The 23709-nt window shown below is 36.5% G+C and overlaps 2 protein-coding genes across 4 annotated transcripts in view; both read left to right on the top strand.

Annotated features, from left to right (window-relative positions):
• The window catches only part of slc38a3b (solute carrier family 38 member 3b), a 27593-nt gene extending 18288 nt beyond the window's left edge, over positions 1 to 9305 (top strand). For all 3 annotated transcript variants that reach the window (XM_016275388.1, XM_016275387.1, XM_016275386.1), the window contains 9 exons: positions 2262 to 2344; positions 2813 to 2871; positions 4276 to 4449; positions 4533 to 4612; positions 4704 to 4804; positions 5306 to 5430; positions 6776 to 6920; positions 7350 to 7453; positions 8948 to 9305. In XM_016275388.1, coding sequence (XP_016130874.1) covers positions 2262 to 2344; positions 2813 to 2871; positions 4276 to 4449; positions 4533 to 4612; positions 4704 to 4804; positions 5306 to 5430; positions 6776 to 6920; positions 7350 to 7453; positions 8948 to 9052 — 976 coding nt within the window. In that variant the 3' untranslated portion in view covers positions 9053 to 9305. The remainder of the gene's footprint in view (positions 1 to 2261; positions 2345 to 2812; positions 2872 to 4275; positions 4450 to 4532; positions 4613 to 4703; positions 4805 to 5305; positions 5431 to 6775; positions 6921 to 7349; positions 7454 to 8947) is intronic.
• Positions 9306 to 12910: 3605 nt separating this feature from the next.
• gnai2b (guanine nucleotide binding protein (G protein), alpha inhibiting activity polypeptide 2b) overlaps positions 12911 to 23709 on the top strand; it is a 60591-nt gene continuing 49792 nt past the window's right edge. The window contains exon 1 of the mRNA XM_016275389.1: positions 12911 to 13711. Coding sequence (XP_016130875.1) covers positions 13594 to 13711 — 118 coding nt within the window. The 5' untranslated portion in view covers positions 12911 to 13593. The remainder of the gene's footprint in view (positions 13712 to 23709) is intronic.

Here is a 23709-nt window from a genome sequence, read left to right as displayed (position 1 = left end):
GTAATGTGCTTTTGTCATTTTTGTTATCATACATTTTATTTTATTAATTTTTTTTTATTTAGTTTTTCTTTTACTTATTTATTTCAGTTAGTTGCCAAGGCCAACTGTTTTTAAAAATTTTAATTCAGGTAAATTTGTATTTCAGCTTTATTTACATTTTTGAAGTTTTATTTAAAAAAAAATAATAATAATAATAATAAATTCACATAAAACATTCACATTCAAACATTTAAATTAGATGTGCTCTTATGTCTTACAGTATTGATCTATCTCTCTATCTATCTCTCTCTCTCTCTCTCCATCCATCCATCCATCTCTCTCTCTCCCCATCCATCCATCCATCCACTATCCATCCATCCATCCATCCATCCATCCATCTTTCTCTCTCTATCTCTCTCTCTCCCCATCCATCCATCCATCCACTATCATCCATCCATCCATCCATCCATCTCTCTCTCTCTCTCTCCCATCCATCCATCCATCCATCCATCCATCCATTTTCTGTAAATATAATTTAATATAAATAACATAAATTTGCATTTCCCGTACCAGATTATTGGAAAATACATCTATACTGCATAAAGGGGTAGTTTAACATGAATATTTCAGTGTTTGAATGTTGCTATGCAGAAGTCGGCATGTAAAATCAGAGATATTACATCTGCACATGGTCTTTTGCTGAGGAATGTTTATGCCCCCAACGATAGCATATATAATGTATGATGTTTCATTCCCACATATAGTAGTCTACTTATAGTCTGAGAGGGTCTGACGCCGGCACGCCAACCCTCCCCATCAGTGTCTGAATACAAGCAGGGAGGTGCGGAGAGGGTCTGAAAATAGAGGAGTCTCAAACCAGGCCTGGACCTACACACTGCAGAGCACCTTGTGACTCTGTGTGTGTGTGTGTGTGTGTGTGTCCTTGTGTTTACAGTGTGTGGTTACTTGAGTGCAGGAGCAGGAACTGCGCCATGTTGCAGTCAGCTCTGGTGTGTGTCGCTAGCGGCCACAGCAAACACAACATACTGTCTAATAAATCATGAGAATCGCAGACTCAGACTCAGGCTGGAATCCGAGTTAGACAGGTTGATTCCGGAACAGTGTAGGTGTTTTCCACAGCCACACAAGTGAAGATGCTTTTAGTTTGTCACACAGGCAGAGTAACAGAAAAGGAGACCGGAAGACAGATTGGCTTTAAAATAGGCACTGAAAGTTATCAGTAAATGTGGTTGTATTTTTTTACTATTTACTGGTTTATTTTGTTGCCCTTTTAGTTCATACTTCATTTACTCTTACTAAAATTGAAGCAAATATAATAACCATATCTGGATATGCATGTATGCTATCATTCAAAAGTTTGGGGTTGGTACATTTTTTTTAATGTTTTTGAAAAAAGCCACTTATGCTCACCAAAGCTGCATTTATTTGTAATACAGTAAAAACAGTAATATTGTGAAAAAAGATTACATTTAAAAATGACTGTTTGTTTAAATTTTATATCATTTAAAATTTAATTTATTCCTGTGACCAAAGCTGTATTTTCAACATCATTACTCCATTCTTCAGTATCACATAATCCTTCAGAAATCATTCTGATATGCTGATTTTCTTATTCAACATTTATTAACATTTATTATTAGCATTCTAATATGCTGATTTGCTGCTCAAGAAACCTTTCTGATTATTATCAATGATGCAGTAACAAAGATGCATGTTCCAAATAGCAACAGCTATTTAAAATAGAATGTTTTGTAACATCACACGTCTTTACTGTCACGTTTTGATCAATTTAAAGCATCTTTGCTGAATAAAAGTATTAATTTCTACAATTTTTTTTTACTACTTTTGACCGGCAGTATATCAAATGTTTTTTACTTATAATGAGCAAATAAGTAAGTATAAAATATTACATTATTTCCACATATTATTGCCACATATAGTGGAGATTGCAATTAATGATCAAACAAAGAGTCATATTTTCTTTTATATAACACATTTTTATACTTCTGGGAGAACATGTAAAGTATTAAAAGTAAATAAGGTCTGAGTTCACAACCAAAGTGCACATTAATCACCATAATGGTGACAAACTATTTACAGTGTTATGCCCTAGCTTGATGTTTTTCAGTAACTTGTTGTGTTAATCACATAAAAGGACTGATCTGAACTGATATAACTTTAAAAAAAAATATTGCTGATAAATCGTGTATTTTTGACTAGTGCTTGGCATTTGACATTTCTTGAATTGTCTGTTTGTGTAGGGAATGGTATCTCAATGGAAACTACTTGGTGGTGCTTGTGTCTCTCTTTGTCATCCTGCCTTTGGCTCTAATGAAGCAGTTGGGTGAGTCGATCATTTCTACTTCAGTCATCTCATTTCATGAAAGTGGGTTTCCGTGTACGTTTGACCCAGTTGAATGGACCGTTCATATTACAGAGCATCGGTTCAAGCACTTTAAAAGCACATTCTGGCCTCATATCAAGCAATAAGCTAAACCAATTCAGCACACCTGTTTATCTGACAGCAACAGTCCGTTTGAACCGCACACAATTCTGTTTTTGTCGTTTTGACGTGTTTATAGTAATTGAATCAAGTTGACCTTGTCAGTATTTGTGTCTGGTAAGCTCTGTCAGCACAGATCAGCTCCTGAGATGAGCGATAACTCACTGTGCTTTTCTAAGCACATGCATTTATACCGGGAGTTGCAGGGATTCAGGCTTGAATGCATGTATGCGGCGGCATGTCGATTGACAATAGCACAGTGACGCCATATTGACGTGCTTAACATATTTACTATATTTACATTTTCAGGTTACCTTGGTTATACCAGTGGTTTTTCACTCAGCTGCATGGTCTTCTTCCTCAGTGCAGTAAGTATTTGCCATCATCATCATCATTGCCATTAGTGCAGATGTTATTAAAGTTAATATGAAAACAAAAATCACTTATTGAGCATGATTCATCAGTGCATGTTATTCCAAAGAAACAACATTCATAAATCATTTATTTGATACAAAAAATGTACAATTAATATAAAAACCTCACCACCTTCCTGTCCCTGTGTCTCATACATATTTCAGAGTGTGTTGAATCACAGCTTCACATAAGCGTTCGCCCGCACATTTTTCCCCAGAGGAAGCAATATACTGCGTACATATTATATCATATCTACACACAGCAATGCTGACTCATAAAACACTCACTCAGACTGACTTCAAAAGAAGACGACTGAGGCTTTTAATTGGTTATAATTGGTTACACTCTCTCGGGATAATATGATGATGCTCTATAATGTTTCACAAGTGTAACGTTTGTCATGGGGTATTTGGCCCCTTTGAAGAATAATAATGTTTTTCTGTTTTTGTTATTTGACCTGCTGTTGGAGATAATTATTTATATGTCTTTGACAATTTAGCCGCCAAGACATGTAGCCATTAGAGATGAGCTTGTATTATTAAGAAATAAAAACACAATAACTGGATGTCTTTTTTCAAATTCAAAACACTGATGACAAGATTGAAACTCAACAACTATAAACAAACAAAAATGGACTATTTATTTATTTATTCATTAATTGTTTTATTTAGTTATTGTTTGCCTTTTTTCCCACAATCCACCTTGTTTGGAATACACACAGGACATACTCACAATAAATACATGGCTTTTTCAGCTTCAAAACATTGATCACAAGATCAAAATTCCATAACAACTATATACAAACATGCCAAAAATGGCCTTAGTTTTGTTTTGTATTTACTTCTGTCATGTCACGTCATTTTTTTTACTGTCCAGTTTGTTTGACAGCAATAAAGCGAATACACACAGAACGTACTCAAGTTATTGGTTGAATTTTTATGTTTTTGGTATTTGACCTAATGTTAGGGATCATTACTTTTAACCCATTGTATTTTTATGTGTCTTTATGTCTTTGGACATGTTAGCCGACAAGAATGTTGCCATTAGAGGCTTGAATATTAAAAAATAACTACATGGGTTTTTTCAGCTTCAAAACATTGATCACAAGTTGGAAATTTCATAACTTTATACGAACATGTAAAAAAAAACCTGTTTGTTTTTTTATTTATGATCATTTTTGCAGTACAGTTTGTTTGATGGCAATTAGAGGAATACACACAGGAAGTACTCTTGTTCTTGACTGAATTATGTGTCAAGTACTTACTACTTAGATAAACAAAATAGCCCAAATGTATTTGTTGTTGATTTTCTGTATTTTAAATTTTTACTCCATCTTCTGTCCCTTTCTGTATTGTTAGGTCATCTATAAGAAGTTCCAGATCCCGTGCCCATTCGAGGAGTTTTCGGCCAATAGCACGCTGGCACACGCTCATTCAAACGTGACGGTGAACCACGCCCACGGCTACCATAACGGTCATGTGATGGTGGACGACTCCCGCTGCAGCCCACAGATGTTCACCATCAACACACATGTACTACGCTCAAAGAATAGCACATTTTTGTTTTCATAATTACATATTTTACTGAATGCATTAAAAAAGGCACTGTCCCACAGACCGCATACACCATCCCCATTCTGGCCTTCGCTTTCGTCTGCCACCCTGAGGTCCTGCCCATCTACACTGAGCTGCGCAAGTAAGTAGACAGCATTAAAGCAGCACTGCGACTGTAATCTGTGTTTTATGCAAATAGATTGAATAGGAATCTCATGTTTTTCTCCCTGCAGCCCAACTCAGAGGAAGATGCAGCACATTTCCAACATTTCCATTCTGATCATGTACACTATGTACTTCCTTGCTGCTCTCTTTGGATACCTAACATTTTACAGTAAGTTTAACACTTTTACATTTGCATTGCTAGTACTCTGCTTAACTAGCACACTGGATGTTGCATTTGGTCCAAGTTTGCACTCAATTTTATGTATGCATTATGTTGCATGTCAAATTAAATACAGTCCCGCTTTGGTAGGCAATGCAACACGGATTATTTAAAAAATGTAGCGACTGTAAAAAAATGTTTTTGCTCCATCTAGCTGTTTTTGAAAGCAAGAACATATCCTGTGTGTTTGCATATTCTGTATTTTTGGGATAGGATTTACTTGATTAAATTCTCTTGATATGCATGCTTTAATTATTTTCCCTTTTTGTGTAAGCACCTTGAGAAGCTTGCTTTAAAGGCACTTTATAAAATAAGTTAGATTATTACTATTATTTCAATGTTTCAATATTCACATGAGATCATCCTGAAATATTCAAATCATAATGAAATGCTAAGCATGTATTGTAAGAGCTGTAAACTAAGTAGATGAATTCTCTCATTCTGCCACAGCTAATGTTGAGGCCGAGCTTCTGCACACATACAGCAGGATCGACCCCTACGACACTCTCATCCTCTGCGTGCGTTTGGCTGTGCTCACCGCCGTCACGCTGACTGTGCCCATCGTTCTGTTCCCAGTGAGTTTAACATGTTCATATGCTCATATCATAGAGATTGTGCTGTTTTGAGCATTTTTACCACAGTATATCCACGGTGTGATTTAAAAAAATCATACACCAAGCAAAACGCTGACTCCTCTTTGTGATGTGAGGGGGCCTCAGCATAATTCCAAGATTGGAATGGCATCCATGGCTGCAAAATGGCTTAAAATAACTTAACTAAACTGAGACAAAATAAGTATTAAAATAAGATAAAGCACCTAAAAACCAAGATATAGACTGATTTTATATTTCTTGATGTAAATTGTTCCTACATTTTGAAAACATGCATCGCCATGTGTTAACATTACACTGATTTTTTTATATTAAAAATGTAATATTTAAAAAATAAAATAAAAATTATGTCAGCTAGTTGCCAAGGCAACATTTCTCATTATCGTTCAGGTTAACTTGGAAGTTTTAAATAAATTAAAACAAATGAATGAAATGTAAGTAAAACTCTGTGGACATTTTAAAAATTAATAAAACTTTAACTAAAATTAAAAACTGAAAATAGAAATAAAATTCAAATTAAAAATATTAACAAAATCTATAATAGTATCTCAATGGTACTAAAATAACACTGCACTGATCCAAAGTTTTTGCCACTTTATTCCTGTTAAACTCTTGTTACAGATAAGCTGACATTATATTTCGTAATGTGAATTGTTCCTCCTTTTTACATTTTTTTATTTAAGAACCAGGGTTCTTGAAAAACCTGGATATATGAGGAATTTTAAAAGCTTAATGTCTAGACCTGGAAAAGTCACGCAAATTAATAAAATCTTAAAAATTCATGGATATTTCTATAATGAAAACAAGTGATTCTAATTATGTCAGACTCTAAAATATTTTGTCAGAAAGAAATTGCTGAGAAATAGCTATTTGTGGGTAAAAAGAATCTAATCAACCAGCTGGAAAACTGGTAAATAAGTTCTTGAAACGTCTGGAATTATGGTATTTAATTATTTTAATATAATGCCACTCCTAGGTTCTGTATATAAAAAGTCTGAAAACAAGCAGCTTTGTCATTACGGCAATATCTTAGCCCTTCATTTTTGTCTTGTAGAGTAGTGGGACCTTGGAGTCAAAAAGGTTAAGTAGCACTGATGTAATAGATGAATCATTTGGGTTGAATGATACAACAAAATTAAGTACACTGTGATATATACAGTTAAAACGATTGATGCCACCTATAGGGGACAGATTGAGCTTGCTGTACAGTAAGAGCTCAAAGGGGCTCAAAAGTTTCTTGAAGAAATTTCAGTCAACAAAAATGGCATAAAAATGTTCTCAAGCTTCAATCTGCTACTTTTTCTCAAAGGTGCGAAGAGCCATTCAAGAGATGATGTTCCCTAATAAAACCTTCAACTGGATCCGACACGTCGCCATCGCCGTCATTCTCCTGACCTTCATCAACATGCTGGTCATCTTCGCTCCCAACATCCTGGGCATCTTTGGCATCATTGGTGAGTCCTTCAATCATTAATGACCCAAGAGCTCAAAATCCAGACCACTTATATTACATATTGTAAAAAGGGGCATAATATGTCACCTTTAAATAAAAAATGGTGATATTTATTAAACATATTTTGACATTGTGAAAATTGTACAAATTGAAAATTTTTAAAACTTTATAATTAGCTTTAAATGTTTTTTAAAACTATTTTTCCTTTCAGAAATCATTTGACATTGACCCATGAGTCTTACTGTGATAACCATAAAATTGGTTTTGTTCAACACAGGGTTCTCATTTAACTTTTCCATTCTCATTTTCATCAGCAAGGAAAACGTTGCTGGAATTTTAATTGTCGTCATGTTTAATTGTCATCAGTGTCAGGTTTAATTGGATTCAGCTGATTAGCTGATCTACATTTGTCCCGTTCTTCCTCCTCCAGGTGCAACATCCGCTCCCTGTCTTATCTTCATCTTCCCTGCTGTCTTCTACATCCGTATTGTTCCCAAGGATAAGGAGCCAATGCGCTCTACCCCCAAAATCTTTGTGAGTTATGTTTGTATGATTAATGATTACCCAGAAAGAGAGTGAAGTACATTTTTGAAAACTGTTCAAGGCAAGCATCGCCATGCATTTATATCGCACTGATCCAGGATTATTATAGTTCACTAAAACCAAAACTGGAACTAAAATTAAAACCATAAAAAAATGCAATTTTGTTACTTGAAAAAAAATGGACGTTAACTAAAATAAAATAAATATATATAAATAAAACAGCCTTGTGGGTAGCGCGCCGACATATAGCGTCTTCAGTGGTGTAGTGCGCACTTCTTTATCAGTCAGCATTGCGTGACAAATCATGACAGTCCAGCACATGAGTAGCTAATCCAATCACATGTGAATAAATGCAAATATTCTCTAAAAACACCCAGTAAAGACAGTGATGTGGTCAGGAGCGAGGTGTAAACACTCTCATGCAGTGTATGTTTCATTCATACTCGAAGCCAGAGGACGCTCTCGCGCAGAAAGTCCAAAACGGACTCATAGAAGTTATGACTTTCTTTTTTTCTTTTTCTTTTTTTAGAAGGAATAACTTATGACGTGCAGGAAATCCCTAATATGAATAAAGGCACCCAGCTATCGCTGTAGCCAAAACAATCTCTGCTGTAGCTAAGCTGAATAAAAAGAAACGTGAAGACAACAAACACACGATTACGACAATATATGGTTTATGTGTGCTTTTCAAGTCATCTCCAGGTAAAAAAAAAAGCATCTGAATAATGCAGTGCTAACTGACATGGCATTTATTACAAATGGCTATAGAAACTATAAAATATATCTTCTGCCTTATTCTGTGATAAAAGAATTATTGGTTATTGTCCAGTAGTGCATTTGTTTTCTCAGCCAATTAAAAGTAAGAGATAAGATAAGAAAATAATAATAATAAAACCTGTCAATTAGAAAATTAAGTATTAAGCATTATTATATTTGACATTTCTGACCCCCTCACTTCTGAAATGATGGCTATGTCCCTGTGTTAGGGCAAAATTGATGTATTTATGTAAAATGAAAACCATTAAAAAACATTTCAGCTATTCACTAAGGCAACATTTCTAATTTACATTACACTTTAAAATTAAATTGAAAAGAGAAAATATAAAATAAAAATTAATTCAAAATACTAACAAAAACTATAATAGTATATTAGTGATGCTAAGTTAATACTGCACCGATCCAAGGTTTATACCAATTGATTCCAGTTATACTCTCATACGACCCATCTGAGCTGTTTTCTTCAGCTCTGTATCATCACGTCTAGACATTTACATGGTGTTTATATCTCCTACCTGAAAAAAGACAGATGTATAGTAGAAATACTTTACTGTACTTTTTTCGAATATTTCTAAAACGCTCTTTCTAAATCAGTTCACACATTAGTCTGAATCCTAATTACTTCATATAATTTGGCCAGAAAGTTGTTTTATAAAAGAGAAAAAGATCAGATTAATGACTAAAAAAATTTTTTTCTCTTTTTCTCAGGCTGCCTGTTTTGCTGGACTGGGCATGTTGTTTATGATAATGAGCTTGAGCTTCATCATCATTGATTGGACGACAGGCAGCAGCAGTGCTCTGGGTGGCCACTAGGAGACAAACTCTGAAGATGAATGTGTGTTTTTGTGTACATGCCTTTGTATGAGAGTGTGTGGTGTACGTTAGTTTAGTGATGTAACATACTGGAAGTGATCTGATTTATTTTTATCCATATTTTTCTGCCTGTTATGACACAGAGGATGCCCTATTCCACTGTGGCAAGGAAAAGGTGAGGGGGACCCAACGTAACATCCCATTTTACACAGATAACCTGCCATCAGATAATGGGGAAAAATTGCATTATTCTGAAAAACATTTCTGATAAATTCACACTGATGTTTTATATGTTAAAACCTGTAAAAATGCTGATCTTGTCAATTTGGGCAATTTTTTATTTATTTATTGAAGGGTTAGTGCAGGGGTCTCCAAACTCGGTCCTGGAGGGCCGGTGTCCTGCAGAGTTTAGCTCCATCTTGCCTCAACACACCTGACTGGAAGTTTCTAGTATGCCTAGTAAGACCTTGATTAGTTGCTTCAGGTGTGTTTAATTAGGGTTGGAGCTAAACTCTGCAGGACACCGGCCCTCCAGGACCGAGTTTGGAGACCCCTGGGTTAGTGCATCGCTCACTTACCCTGTAGAAATATGCTGTTATGGCTTAAGTTTGCTCGTCGTCATTTTTTATTAACTCTCACTCTCTGTTTATCCAATCCAGATCTCTTAATGCAAGTACTGTAGTAACACATAATTGCATCCTTCTAGATTTCTTTTAAGTGACAGCAAATGCATTGTACAATAGTGACCTATATATCAGATTTGTACATATTTAATTCTGTGTATTACTTTGCTCATAGAACAAGGAGATTGTAGAGGTTTGGTTGCTCTCTGGGTGTAGAATGAAGCGGGCTAGTTTAGTAAAGATGGATCGATAGATGGTTTACTCTCCAGTGGGCTTTGGACAATCAGTGAGTCACATTACTACCTATTTCAGGTAACTTGCAGTGTTTTCGGGTCAAGTGAGAGTGCAATTTATCATATCGCACAATTTCAGTGTGCCAAAGCGAAGGATTTCTATAGTCTATACTTCAAACTGTCATGAAGTATATTTGCTGTTTTCCTAAAGTATGCACAGTAGACGGAATGCCAGGCATACCTTGATCACATTGAGATTTAACCAGTGAAAAACATATTTATTTAATTGTATCGAATATATTTTGCAGTTCACTGGATGAGTATTAGTGTGTTTTATAGTATTAATGTGTACAATGCCGGTGTCCTTTATCGGTTTTGTTGAAGACCATGATGCCTGCATACTCAAGGTCATTTATACAAACACTAGACAAGGACCTCATATAAAAAAAACTAAACTATATTTTACTTGAAATAGACATAATCTCCCCTGTATTAGAATTCCAACAGTTATATTAAAGGAATAGTTCACTCAAAAATGAAAATGAGCTTTTACTCACACTCAGGTCATCTAAGATGTAGATGAGTTTGTTTCTTCATCGTAACAGATTTGGAGAAATATAGCATTATATCACTTGCTCATCAATGGATCCTCTGCAGTGAATGGGTGCCGTCAGAATGAGAGTCCAAACAGCTGATAAAAACATCACAAGTAATCCACACCACTCCAGTCCATCAGTTAACATCTCGTGAAGTGAAACAAATCTATTATGATTTTCCCCCCCAAAATAATCGCTTCTGGACAAAATAAACACGCCGTCCATAATCCATAATAACACTTCCTCCACTGAAAAAGACATTAATTAATGGACTTCAGTGGTGTGGATTACATGCAAATTATTGTGATGTTTTTGTGGACTCTCATTCTGACGGCACCCATTCACTGCAGAGGATCCACTGGTGAGCGGGGGCTGTAATGCTACATTTCTCCAAATCTGTCCCAATGAAGAAACAAACTGCTCTACATCTTGAGTGGCCTGAGGGTGAGTACATTTTCAGCAAATTTTCATTTTTGGGTGAACGATTCCTTTAAGCATTTCACTGCAGTGAAGTTTAAGTAATTTAGTTTGGAAGCTGCTCTCAATATCTCACATGAAAACGGATGTAAATGTTTTATTTTTTCACATCTGTGTTTAAATTGTTTAACAGGTACTATTCTTGTAATCTGAGTATTTGTGGACCCTGTTTTGGCGTTAGCAGTAGTTAATGAACCAGCTGATATGTAGAAACATGAAAAACGCCAGTATTTTTTTTAGTTACATGTTGCTTATTTGAAGTTTGAAATAACTTGCTCTTACTCAGTGGTTCATGCGATGTTTTCAAAACTGTAATGTGTTCAGATTCTGCCAAAATGTTATGCTGTGCAATCCTGTTGCACAATAATTGTGCTAATATTATGTGTCGACTGATGACTAGCTGGGTTGGTAGTGGCAGATATTGGTAAACCATGAGCAAACATGAGTTATTCTGCAACAGAAGTGAGCATGCAGTTAATATCACCACATTAATGGCAAAAAAATGTATTTGTGGTATATAAAATGTAGCTAACATCATAGTTCTGTTTGCATTGTCAACCAAAAAACAAACTGAACTTTATGTTGGAGATTGAAGTGCAGTGCCAGTGGTCCCCAGGAGTCACTGTTTAACATGGCTATGATGTTTTTATATTTTATTTTTACTTTATTTTCCTGAAACTGATCATTTAATTAAATTTTGTGCTTTTTGAAGTATTATAAATCTAAATATACTAAAGAAAAGTGCCTCACTTTACAACTAGCTACCTTATATACTCTTTAGATACTACCTATTTTTTTTCTATGAACCCTATAAGTGCTTGTTGAATAGCTTATGGCTGATTGCTCTTCGGCTGGATATCAACACACCCATTAACAAACTACACCAGAGCGCGTACACACCTCACGCACCGGATGCCGTACGCGCGCCTAAAGAGAGTTGGACATAGTGGTGTACTAGAGGTAAAAAAATTATATAAATACTGTTCGGTTTCTGGCACAAACCGATCGTTTCGTGTCTTAGGACATCAATGTGTCGTCACAAGCCGCAGGGTTTAATTTGGATTTGTCTGTGCATGTTTTTTTTACTCTCATAGATTTTGTTACCATTGCCATGCATTATATGACAGATAGACTGCAACGGTTAAAGTTAAAAATCATCAAATGTGTTCTACTGAAGAAACAAAGTCACCTACATCTTGGATGCCCTGGGGGTAAGCAGATAAACATCAAATTTTCATTTTTGGGTGAACCATCCCTTCAAGGCTTCTAAGATGGTAAAATACTGTGATTAGTTTTTATAACACTTGAGGGCGATGCTTGCAGATCCAAATGGCAAATGTCAGCTCTAGTATCCTAAAGCTGCATTTAAGTGCATTTTACATGTATTATTCTTATTATTTATCTGCATATGTGTGCTTAGGGCTGAATATTTGAATAGGTTTCTCCGGTTTCTTTCAAGCTCAAAGAGGAGTTGCCGTCACTCTTGATGTTCAATTCGCGAACGAGTCGTTCTTTTGAATCGGTTCTTTTTGAATGTTTCATTCGAATTGATTCGCACAGCGCATGCTCATCATTCGAAGTATCCATGTGAGTCACATGTTAGACATTCATTTACACTATTGGATCACATAGCGATAAGCAGCATTTAACTAAAATGTATTTTACTTTTAAAATGAATAAAACGCCACATGGGTCTTTTGGAGACACGTTTGATTCATTTTAAAAAAACTGAATTTAAGTACTACTAAGATTTTTGTCTTTTGTGCGAATGTTTCTTATTATTATTCAATATATATTGTTTTAAATGATTATATACTTATTAAACTTGAGTTATGATTTCAAAGAATCAGTGAATCACTTAGTTCATTGAACAATCTGAGCAAACCGATTTGCTTAAATGAACATCCCAGCACTAACTTAGTTGTTCGGAAACGGCAGAAACTACTGCATTTCCCACAATTCACACGCATTGGGTCATCAGTGGGAGGGTGCTGCTGCTGCTGCTGCTGCACGCTTTGGCTTTTTTCTTTTCTTTCACAATTCACACTCTGTTTATTCCTCAGAAGAAAGCAGCGCGAGCGGAGCTCCACACCGAACGCTGCGACGTTCTGATTTCGAATTTTTAAATATTTTGAATCTCCCTGCGCCAGGATAGATATGCAGAACGTTTGAATTTTAAATAAAATACCAGAGCTGTTTGGCGGCAGAATTTCTCACCAGTTGGATACAATTTCGCGTGCAAAAACCGACATCTGATTCAGTGCAAGCAAATGACTTTGATTTCGGGAACTGTGAGCTGTAGATGAAAGCGCCGACCTCGCGGCTGCTCTGTGATCTCAAAGGAGGCGCTAAAGGAAGGAAGATTGATTGATTGATTTGGTGGGAAATTAAGCAACTTTTTAATCGCGTCAACACATATTCGAACCCTCCTGATTGATGGAGAATCACAGGCCGAGGATTTTTGGAATCAAACCTTTTAAATTGTGACACTTTGCGCCTTTATAGCACATCTGTCAATCCACGCGGCGTGTTTATAGTTGACAGTTCTTGCGCGGAACGGACCGAGCTGATCTCACCTATTCTTTGAAGTTTGACGCGCGCACGGTTCGATCATGGGCTGCACGGTGAGCGCAGAAGACAAGGCGGCCGCCGAGAGATCAAAGATGATCGACAAAAACCTTCGGGAGGATGGAGAGAAGGCGGCGAGGGAGGTGAAACTGCTCCTGCTCGGTAAGTCAAGTCATGGCACGTCACGTGCGTGTTATTTTCAGGGGGTCTGTGTTCAGACGGCTCCCGCGAAACATTTGGTTTTCCAGTGCTATGTCACACGCTTCCATAAAAACAACATGCCAGTACATTGCGACTCGTTTGGAGGAGATGCATGTATTTAGTATGTTTGATTATGATGGATGCACACACCACAGCATCCGTCTGATTGCTGTCTTACATTTGAGATTTTAATCCGCAATATTATTTACAACGAGTCAAACCGGGAAAAAATATATCATGCTTTTTGACTTGTACTTGAAGCAGCTTTGCATACCATATACATACTATGGTGTAACAGTGTTTTCTAGACATGGTATCATGGAAATAGCATGTTTTATATAATCCGTGATAAGAGATGTACATTCCGTGGTGTTCTTTGTAGCACATTGGAGTAGCAGGGTACTACTATGGTGTTTTGGACATGTACAGTGCTGTGAAAACGTTTTTGCCCCCTTCCTGTTTTTTTTTTTTTTTGCATATTTGTCTCACTTAAAAGATTCAGATCATCAAAGAAATTTTTATATTACACAAAGATAATTCAAGTAAATACAAAATGCAGTTTTTAAATGATGATTTCATTTATTAAGGAAAAAAAGCTGTCCAAACCTGCCTGGCCCTACGTGAAAAATTAATTGCCCCCTCCTGTTAAATCATGAAAGAACTGTGATTAACCACTTTATTTTAGAAAGCTGAGTTATATTTCACTAGCCACACCCAGGCCTGATTACTGCCAGACCTGTTGAATCAAGAAATCACTTAAATAGAAGCTGTCTGACAAAGTGAAGCATGCTTAAAGAGCAACACATCATGCCGCGATCTAAAGAAATTCAAGAACAGATGAGAATCAAAACAGTTGACATGTATCAGTCTGGAAAGGATTATAAAGCCATTTCTAAGGCTTTGGGACTCCAGCGAACCACGGTCAGAGCCATTATCCACAAATAGAGAAAACTTGGAACAGTGGTGAACCTTCCCAGGAGTTGCTGGCCAACCAAAATTACTCCAAGAGCACAACGACGACTCATCCAAGAGGTCATAAAAGAACCCAGAACAACATCTAAAGAACTGCAGGCCTCACTTGCCTCAATTAAGGTCAGTGTTCATGATTCAACAATAAGAAAGAGACTGGAGGGACTCGTCTCTCATTTGCCAAAAAATATCTTGATTATCCCCAAGTCTTTTGGGCAAATATTCTGTGGACTGATGAGACAAAAGTTTAACTTTTTGGAAGGTGTGTGTCCCGTTACATCTGGCTTAAAACCAACACTGCATTTCATAAAAAGAACATCATACCAACAGTCAAACATGGTGGTGGTAGTGTGATGATCTGGACCTGGACGACTTACCATAATTGACGGAACCATGAATTCTGTATTCTATCAGAAAATCCTGAAGGAGAATGTCCGGCCATCAGTTTGTGACCTCAAGCTCAAGCGCACTTGGGTTGTGTAGCAGGACAATGATCCCAAACACACCAGCAAGTCCACCTCTGAATGGCTCAAGAAAAACTAAATTAAGTAATTAATCCGGACTTAAATCCGATTGAGATGCTTAAACAGTCCATTCATGCTCGAAAACCCTCCAATGTGGCTGAATTAAAACAATTCTGCAAAGAAGAGTGGGACAAAATTCCTCCACAGCGATGTGAAAGACTCATTGTAAGTTATCGCAAACACTTGATTGCAGTTGTTGCTGCAAAGCGTGGCACAACCGGTTATTAGATTTAGGGGGCAATTACTTTTTCAAGTAGGGCCAGGCAGGTTTGGACAGCTTTTTTCCCTTAATAAAAGAAATCATCATTTAAAAACTGCATTTTGTATTTACTTGCATTATCTTTGTGTAATATTAAAATTAGTTTGATCTGAATCTTTTAAGTGTGACAAATATGCAAAAAAAAAAACAGGAAGGGGGCAAAACCCTTTTCACAGCACTGTACATGCACTAAGTTCCAATGGTATAGTGATGATTTCAGACGGTATACTATGGTACAGAAAATCATGTTTTCATGTTACTCCAAGCAAAGTACTACTTAAAAAATAAAATGATGATATTACCATCTGATGTGGGCATGAATGAGAAAAACCGCCCTCCAGTATCTCAGTGCTTTGTCAACACTGTTGTATGTGACATTGAATATAAATAATAGTTTGAAGGGTGCGTAAGTAATCGAGATCCTATATAGTGTCTAATCTAGTTAAATTATCATCAGTAATGTTGTTTTTATACTGTTTTTCTTCATGTAGTATTTTTAGCCTATTCAGGTCAATTGCAGATGTTCTCAAATGTAACCAACTGTGATACGTTATAAAACTCTTCTACTATACTTCCACTAGCCATACTCACCTCTGCCTTGGGAAAAAACATACTTATCAATGATTATGTGGTTTCCATGGATACTGCATTGTCCTTTATGCTCATGTGTTTAGTCCTGGTCATAAATATTATTTTTCTATTGTGACTTACAGGGAACGTTCTCAGAGCTTTTGCTAACGTTCTGGCAAGCTTATGAACAAATATTCTTTCATTAACGTTAATAGAATGTTAATTCGAAGTTATCTGGTCTTTTATAACATTCTCAAGATGTTGGCACAAAAATATTATCAATGCATCGTCTTTCCTAAACATTTTAGTCGGATGTTTGTCTAAGATGATTTAGAGAACATTCGGATGTAACATTCCCATAATGTTTGCAAAATAAGAAAATCAAACAATCCCCTTAACATTGTCTCTAACGTTCATATAAGCAAGAAAAAAAGCATTTAAAAAAACTGGACTTTCAGAGAACATTCAGAAGTGATGTTTTCATTACGTGGTAGGAACGTTCGTAAAACATTCTTAGAACATATTTTGTTAGCTGGGTATTTGGCATCAATAACTTGGAATTTTATAAAGCAGACAGGCATCCAGGATGGTGCATATGCATGCTGTTTGAGTTTTTGCAAGATGACCAGGTTAGATATAAACAAGTGTCTGCAGGTAGTGCTGTTCTGGAGTAACCCTGCTGTAAGAATCCGATAAGTACGGCACTAAACAAAAAAACTTCTCCATTCAATTTTACTTCATTAAAGCTGAGTGCTCCCGCTGTAACCAATCCATTTTTATTTTGGCAGGTCCATTGGTGGTAAATGAAAGCATGTTTGATTTGGAAAATACATCAGAAAGGGGGAAGAAACTGCACAGTTCTGTAGTTACTGTATGCATATACACACCTGTTTAATGGCTCAAGTCATTAATTACTATAATACCAGATCAACAAAATCATCAGTAGAGAAACAGACTTTACAAGCTCAGTAGATATGCACAATATTTACTCCCAAAAAATTATATATATATGACATTTCAATAAAAATTTTTTTTTTGTAAATATTGTGCACAATAATAGACATAAATAATTGGTAATATATCTTATAACAATTTAAATAAATTGTTTACTATTTCTTGACAAGGCTATTTGTAGATTTATTTAGGTGACACCAGGGGATGCCAGGTTATCACAAAGTTTCCAAATATTGTCTGATTCTTTAGCCTAGCTGATATAATATCAATATGTCTTTTGTATGTGCAGATGTCCAAAATGTTTGGTCTGTATTTTCTATGCCATCTTTATGTAGTCTGGTTATCACTGTTATGCAAAGCGTGCATGTTGACTATTTGATCGTAAATGAGTAAGTTGTTGCCTTTGTAAACTGTGAGCATGTTTTCAAAAAACGCAAAAGAGAGAGAGAGGATTTGATAAGCTGCTTGGTTTTTAATCTAGTGCACACAATTTGTCACCAATCAGGCATTTCACTTGAGTTTGGTGATATCAGAGTTGGTCATAAACCAGATTACGAGACCGTTAATCTTTTAAATTTAGTGTAGTTGCTTAAACTGTGTTCTAATTCTGGATGGAGTCACCTCACAATTCAGTACAGCTTCACACAGTCATCCTCTGTCATATCCTGTTAGTAGTGCAGCATGTGTGCTCTGATCCTGACAGCATGGGGACAGGTGTGACAGCGCTGCTCTCTACAATACACTTTACCCTACGGAGAGAGCAAGCAGGAGTGAGAATACAGGGAGAACGTGCCCGGGGAATAAGGGAGACAGGCTTTAGATGTAATCAAAAAATTGGATGAACTTAGCTTGGCACTGATTCCCCCTAGGTACATATACCGTGTTCAACTTCTGCATGGAAATAAATAAATAAAAGCAATCTAGCAAGCACATGTATACCACATTATTCACATCACAGGCTTATAGTGTTAAATCAGAAACTGACTGGTTCGGTGTAAATATGGGTTTCCACACACCACAGTGTTCACAGAGCTCCCGCTAATGACTTCTTATGGTCAGGTCTGAAAATGATAGATGACCACAGCGGTAATCTCATGCTGTGGAAACACAGTGCAATTACTCGTCAGTAGCATATTCTGGCTTGTTCAGCATTTTCACAATATTGCTAAATGTTTGAAATATCCAGATTGTGAAAGTAATGCTGGCTTGGTTACTTTCCATTGTTTACGTTCTCAAATCGAGCACCTCTCTCGGGTTGTACAGGTAGTCATTTTAAAATTCTGTTATTTAAAATGATTATTTATTTAAGCCTAGTAGAAAATTTAAAGGAATCGTTCACCCAGAAATGAAGATTTACTGAAAATTAGGGGTGAAACGGTACACAAACATGACGGTTCGGTACGTACCTCGGTTTTGATTTCACGTTTCGGTACAGCAGGGGGAAAAACTAAACATACATGCATATATATTAGGGGTGCAACGGTTCTCGGTAAAAAATCAAACCGTACCGTTCTCCACACACGGTTCGGCATACACTAGGACCGCGGTTCAACTTAAATCTGACAATGCATCTGTAATATGGTTTGTTAGAGTTCGGCTAATGCATGTTTCTGTTGATGGATACAAATTCTGGCTTCCCAATACAGCAAGAGCGATGAGAGAGAAAACAATACGGGACAAACCAGTCACTCTTTAATCAATGCGAGTGCTTTATACTGGAATAACTGTCATTTATGCCGTTATCACGTGTTGATAATGCAGGTGAGACCTGAACAGCACACGTTGCTATCTGTGTTTAAACTAAACTCATTTAAGCCTTGCCAGTTTAAATATTAAAGAGCCAGAAGACGTGAACTCGGGCGCGCAGTGAGAAGATCTGTGTGGTCGCTCATCCGAAGCGCGTGAACCTGCGTCTCAGAACGTACGCAAATATTAAGCTCTCTGTGAAGTATTGTTTAAATGGACAAATTCACACAAAAATTGTCAAAATGCCCATCTTGGTGAGTATCCTAGCAGACATAATAGGCTGAACGTACAGCATCAGTGCACTGGATCAGTGCGTTCTCTTAAAGTGACAGCACTTTCTTAATGTTAATCAAACAGCAACAACACGGAAATCTCTCACTGCTCTTGATTGAATAACTTTTGTAACTTTAATAAGGATTCATCTTTAATTTATACAGTCAAATATGCAATGTTATTTTACATTTGATTTATTCAATTTCTGTACCTAAAAACGATGTTAGACCTACCTAAAAAAAAAAACAACTGAAAAGCACGGTTTATTTTATTTGTATCTTTTTTCACTGTTTATTTATTTGTGCTGTTGCTTGTAGTTTATATAAGTTATTAAACAGTGGTTTACTGAACAAATTGCTCTTTCTTGAATTAAATTCAGTTATAATTCAGATTTTCTTAGGGATGAAAAGCTACCTTGGCTTATGCTCTAAACTATAGATAGCTCTTTTACATTAGGCCTACTATAAGGTAGTATAGTATTTTAAAAATATTTTTAAATATAACAAGCAACACTGCAACCATGTAAATTGCACATCATGCAGTTTTTAAATTAAAAAAAATTCTATTTGTTGTTGAAATATATTCATTTACACAGTGCCTCTCATAACTCGTTTCATAACAGATTTATTTAAACATTAAATAATTAAGACATCACTAACAGGTAAAGAAAAATATGAGTGTATATAGTCTAATATTTCATGAAATGCTCTTCTCTAGACTTCATTTATAGTGCACTAACGAGCTGTGGACGCTGTTGACTTCCTGAGGGAAATGAAATTCTACGTGACATTTTGTTTACAAGCCATTTTATTACCGTCTTTCCGCGGTTGACACACTGATTGAGTAATTACATGAGGCGTGAGACGTTCATTCATGTTTATTTCACATTAAAACTAGCAGTAAAGAGGCAGAGGTGATCGTGCTGCCGTTTGAACCAAGGCGTTTATACAGCGATCTGTCGCCACATCAAAGAGTGCCAAAAACGGCATTTATTGTTTGAATTTCCTGAAAAAAGGACCTAATTTGAAAGATGAGACTTTGTTTCTTATCAAAAGTAACAATATATAAAACTGGACGTTTCCAATGAAGTTCCACTCATGCAGTGGTTGAAACAACGCTGTATTTGCTCGGTACACATGCGTACCGAACCAAAAGAGCCGTACTGGAAATTTTCGTTATGAATACATGTACCGTTACACCCCTACTGAAAATGTACTCGCCCTCAGGCCATCCAAGATGTGAGTTTGTTTCTTTATCAGAAGAAATTTGGATAAATTTAGCATTACATCACTTGCTCACCAGTGGATCCTCTGCAGTGAATGGGTGCCATCAGAATGAGTTTGAACAGTTGATATAAACATCACAAGTAATCCACACAACTTCAGTCCATCAATTAACATCTCTTCTGATGAAAAATCAAACTTGTCTACATATTGGGTAGCCTGAGGGTGAGTACATTTTCAGCAAATTTTCTTTTTTGGGTGAACTATTTCTTTAAATCTAAATTGATGATTCACTTCTGTAACACTTCTGTCTCACAGGAGCTTCTGTAAGTGGGTATATGTTTACATATGTGACCTTATATGTTGCCAGGATATTGAGCATAATCCGAGTACAATCATGTGAAATCACTGTGTTCAGCTGAATAGAGTTATGATGATTTATGATTTATTACTTCAGTGTCAATTTAATAAAATTAAATGTAATGAAAGCACATGCATTCAAAATGAGATTTCAACCTCATAAGAAATTGAGTATATATGCAAGTAAAAAACGTTTTCTCACTGCTCTGCATTGTGGGATTGATCTGCAAGGGCCACATAAAATATTCTCATAGCATTTCCAGAATGAAGCATTTTACAGGCAGTGTAATTTGTTGTCTACAGCTTAAGAACCACACCTATGATGCCTACAAATGTTGTCTAGGTAGAAATCACACTAAGATTCGTTACAGAAAACTAGAATTCAGACAGGCTTTTAATGATCATTTTTTGTAGTGGCTCCGGAGTTCCTCAGTATGCGTCATGTTTGAATTACTGACCTTGCCACCTCCTCATGTCTCAGATGAGCAACTCACCATTATGACACACGTCTGCTGGTCATGGATACTCCAGACTCTTATCATTTGGGTTTAAGTTGAGGAGTTGGCAGGACATTGGGATGCCAAGAATATCCTTGAGTCAAGCTTTGTTTTTACCCTCAAGAATGTGCCCACATCATGGACGGCAAGTGTTGAATCCCCAAACAACTGAGGAGTCAAGGTCATGTCACAGAGCAGGAAGTGCTTTGTGGTCTTGTGTTTATGTTAAACCAGACTTCTTTAAACTCTTTCATTCTGCCTAATCACGACATCCTAGGTGTACTGGGTTGGCAAAAACTCAAGGAAATTCCAGAAGACAAAAGCTTTGGGGACAAGAATGATGAGCGGTTCCTTTTGAGTTCGGTTTTTGAAAGGAGAATGGCCTGCGGTGACAGTCACATCACAGAACTAATGGAATTGTGCCACAGAATAGGGGCAAGTGACTATCAGGAGGATTTGTGTGCTGGAAGCTACAGTTCTAGACACACATTTGGAGAGGTTATTCTGGACTCTTTTATCCGAGACCTTTTTTAGAATTTGCATGTGAATATCCCTTGTAAATCCCCGAGGAACAGCAGACTAAGGCTAGTATATAACTAGAACTAGGTAACTGTTAGGTTTATGCTTACGTTTTTTTTTTAAAGTGAAATTAGTACTTCTATTCAGCAAAGATGCATTAAATTGTTCAAAAGTACAGTAAAGACGTTTATAACCTTAAAAAGGTTAATATTTTAAATAAATGCTGTTCATTTGAACTCCTGAAAAAATTCCCCGAGGAACAGCAGACTAAGGCTAGTATATAACTAGAACTAGGTAACTGTTAGGTTTATGCTTACGTTTTTTTTTTTTTTAGTGAAATTAGTACTTCTATTCAGCAAAGATGCATTAAATTGTTCAAAAGTACAGTAAAGACGTTTATAACCTTAAAAAGGTTAATATTTTAAATAAATGCTGTTCATTTGAACTCCTGAAAAAATGTACTATAGTTTCCACACAAATATGAAGCAGCACAACTGTTTTTAACATTGATAATAATAATAAAATAATAATAAAAGAAATTCAGCTTTGTATCACAGGAAAAAAAAAACATTTTAATGTATTACAATAGAAAACGTTTATTTTAGATGGCAGCAATATTTCACAATATGTTTTTTTTACTGTATTTTTGATCATGTAAGTGCAGCCTTGGTGAGCATAAAACATATTTCAAAACATTAAAACATCAACCCAGAACCACTGTTTTCAAGTCAAGTTTTTCTTAACTATTATTTCAACCAAACCGCTATTGTTGTTGAGTAAATTCAAATGTAAAGTACAGAAATGTTGGTGGATATTCAGTTGTTTTATTGTGCAGATCTCGTAATTGCACATAAAGCTGAAGACAGCACACCGAGAGGTGAGGATTTTGGGATGAAAACTGGTGCATCTGTTGTTAAAAACCTAGAAGGCAAGTGGCTTCTGTGATTTATCACTTGCACTGTTTACATGTTGAATGTTGAGTCATTGTGTTGTGTCTGTGTAACTTTGGCTCACGGTGTGGAGAGATCAGAGGCCAGAGCAGGATGTTTCCTGTCGGGAGACGTCCGGCACGGAGGGAGGGAGCCACAGTCTCAGACAGCGATAAAACCTTCTCCTTTTACCTTCAGATAGAGTGCAAAAACAACTCGCCAAGGTGACACCTCTCGCAGAACAGGTGACAGCTTCCCGCACAGTCACTGTCACACATTTACATTTTCAAAATACACACCCCCATGTACACACACTTCAGAACCAGACTGAGGTTTCCTCCAAAAACCTCCTCTGTGATTCGTGCACACACACACTCTCACTTGAAAACAGACGCCTGGCTTCTAGGTTTCCTATTTCAGCTCGTCTCAAAGGTCTTACATCAACCTTGCCCAACTTGAAAGTGTCTTTCATGGAATGATGTCAGATCTTCAGGTCTCAGTGTGGAATATGCCAAAAGTTGGTGTTCCTTTGAAGCTTGAAGAAACCTAGAATTTTGTGCTTATGTTGTGCTGTTTATTTGCTCCATGTTTTATGAAAAAGTAGTTTATATGGCTTGTGTGCTAGAAGTCCTTGGAAGCCATACGATAGCTTTGTGTGGGGAATAGAGCAATGTTTAAGATGTTATTCACTGAATATGTATGCGCATGTTCAAACTTAATGCATCACTATTGGTCACAAGACCAACTAGAACCAATTGCAGTTGGCATGAATTACGTCAACAGAGAAGACGCTTCAGTGGCAGAGAAAAAAAATTGAAGGAAAAGAGAAAAAATCTGGGCCGATTTGGTTTTCATGTCGTCTTTGAGGTCTGCCGAGATCCTCCTCACTAGATGTTTTCTCTGTTTAGTTGTTTACAGCAGCTACAATAGTTGTTCCTTTATTGTCGCGTGTATCATTTGGGATGTTGTGCATTTATTGAGCTCAGCCTGTTGGGGCTAAAATGCTTGCAGCCATTTACCAGCGATCTACTGTGTTGTTTCTGTTATTATAGACTGTAATGCATCAGCCGAGCTGCCAGTTTCCCTCACACTCATTGTCAGTCCATTTTCATCTCTGCAAAGCTCAGAAAATAGAC

The sequence above is a fragment of the Sinocyclocheilus grahami genome, unplaced genomic scaffold, assembly GCF_001515645.1.
Source record: "Sinocyclocheilus grahami isolate Dianchi unplaced genomic scaffold, SAMN03320097.WGS_v1.1 scaffold94.1, whole genome shotgun sequence".
NCBI lineage: Eukaryota > Metazoa > Chordata > Actinopteri > Cypriniformes > Cyprinidae > Sinocyclocheilus > Sinocyclocheilus grahami.
The sequence above is the reverse complement of the archived record's forward strand: the minus strand, read 5'-3'. Positions and strand labels throughout refer to the sequence as shown.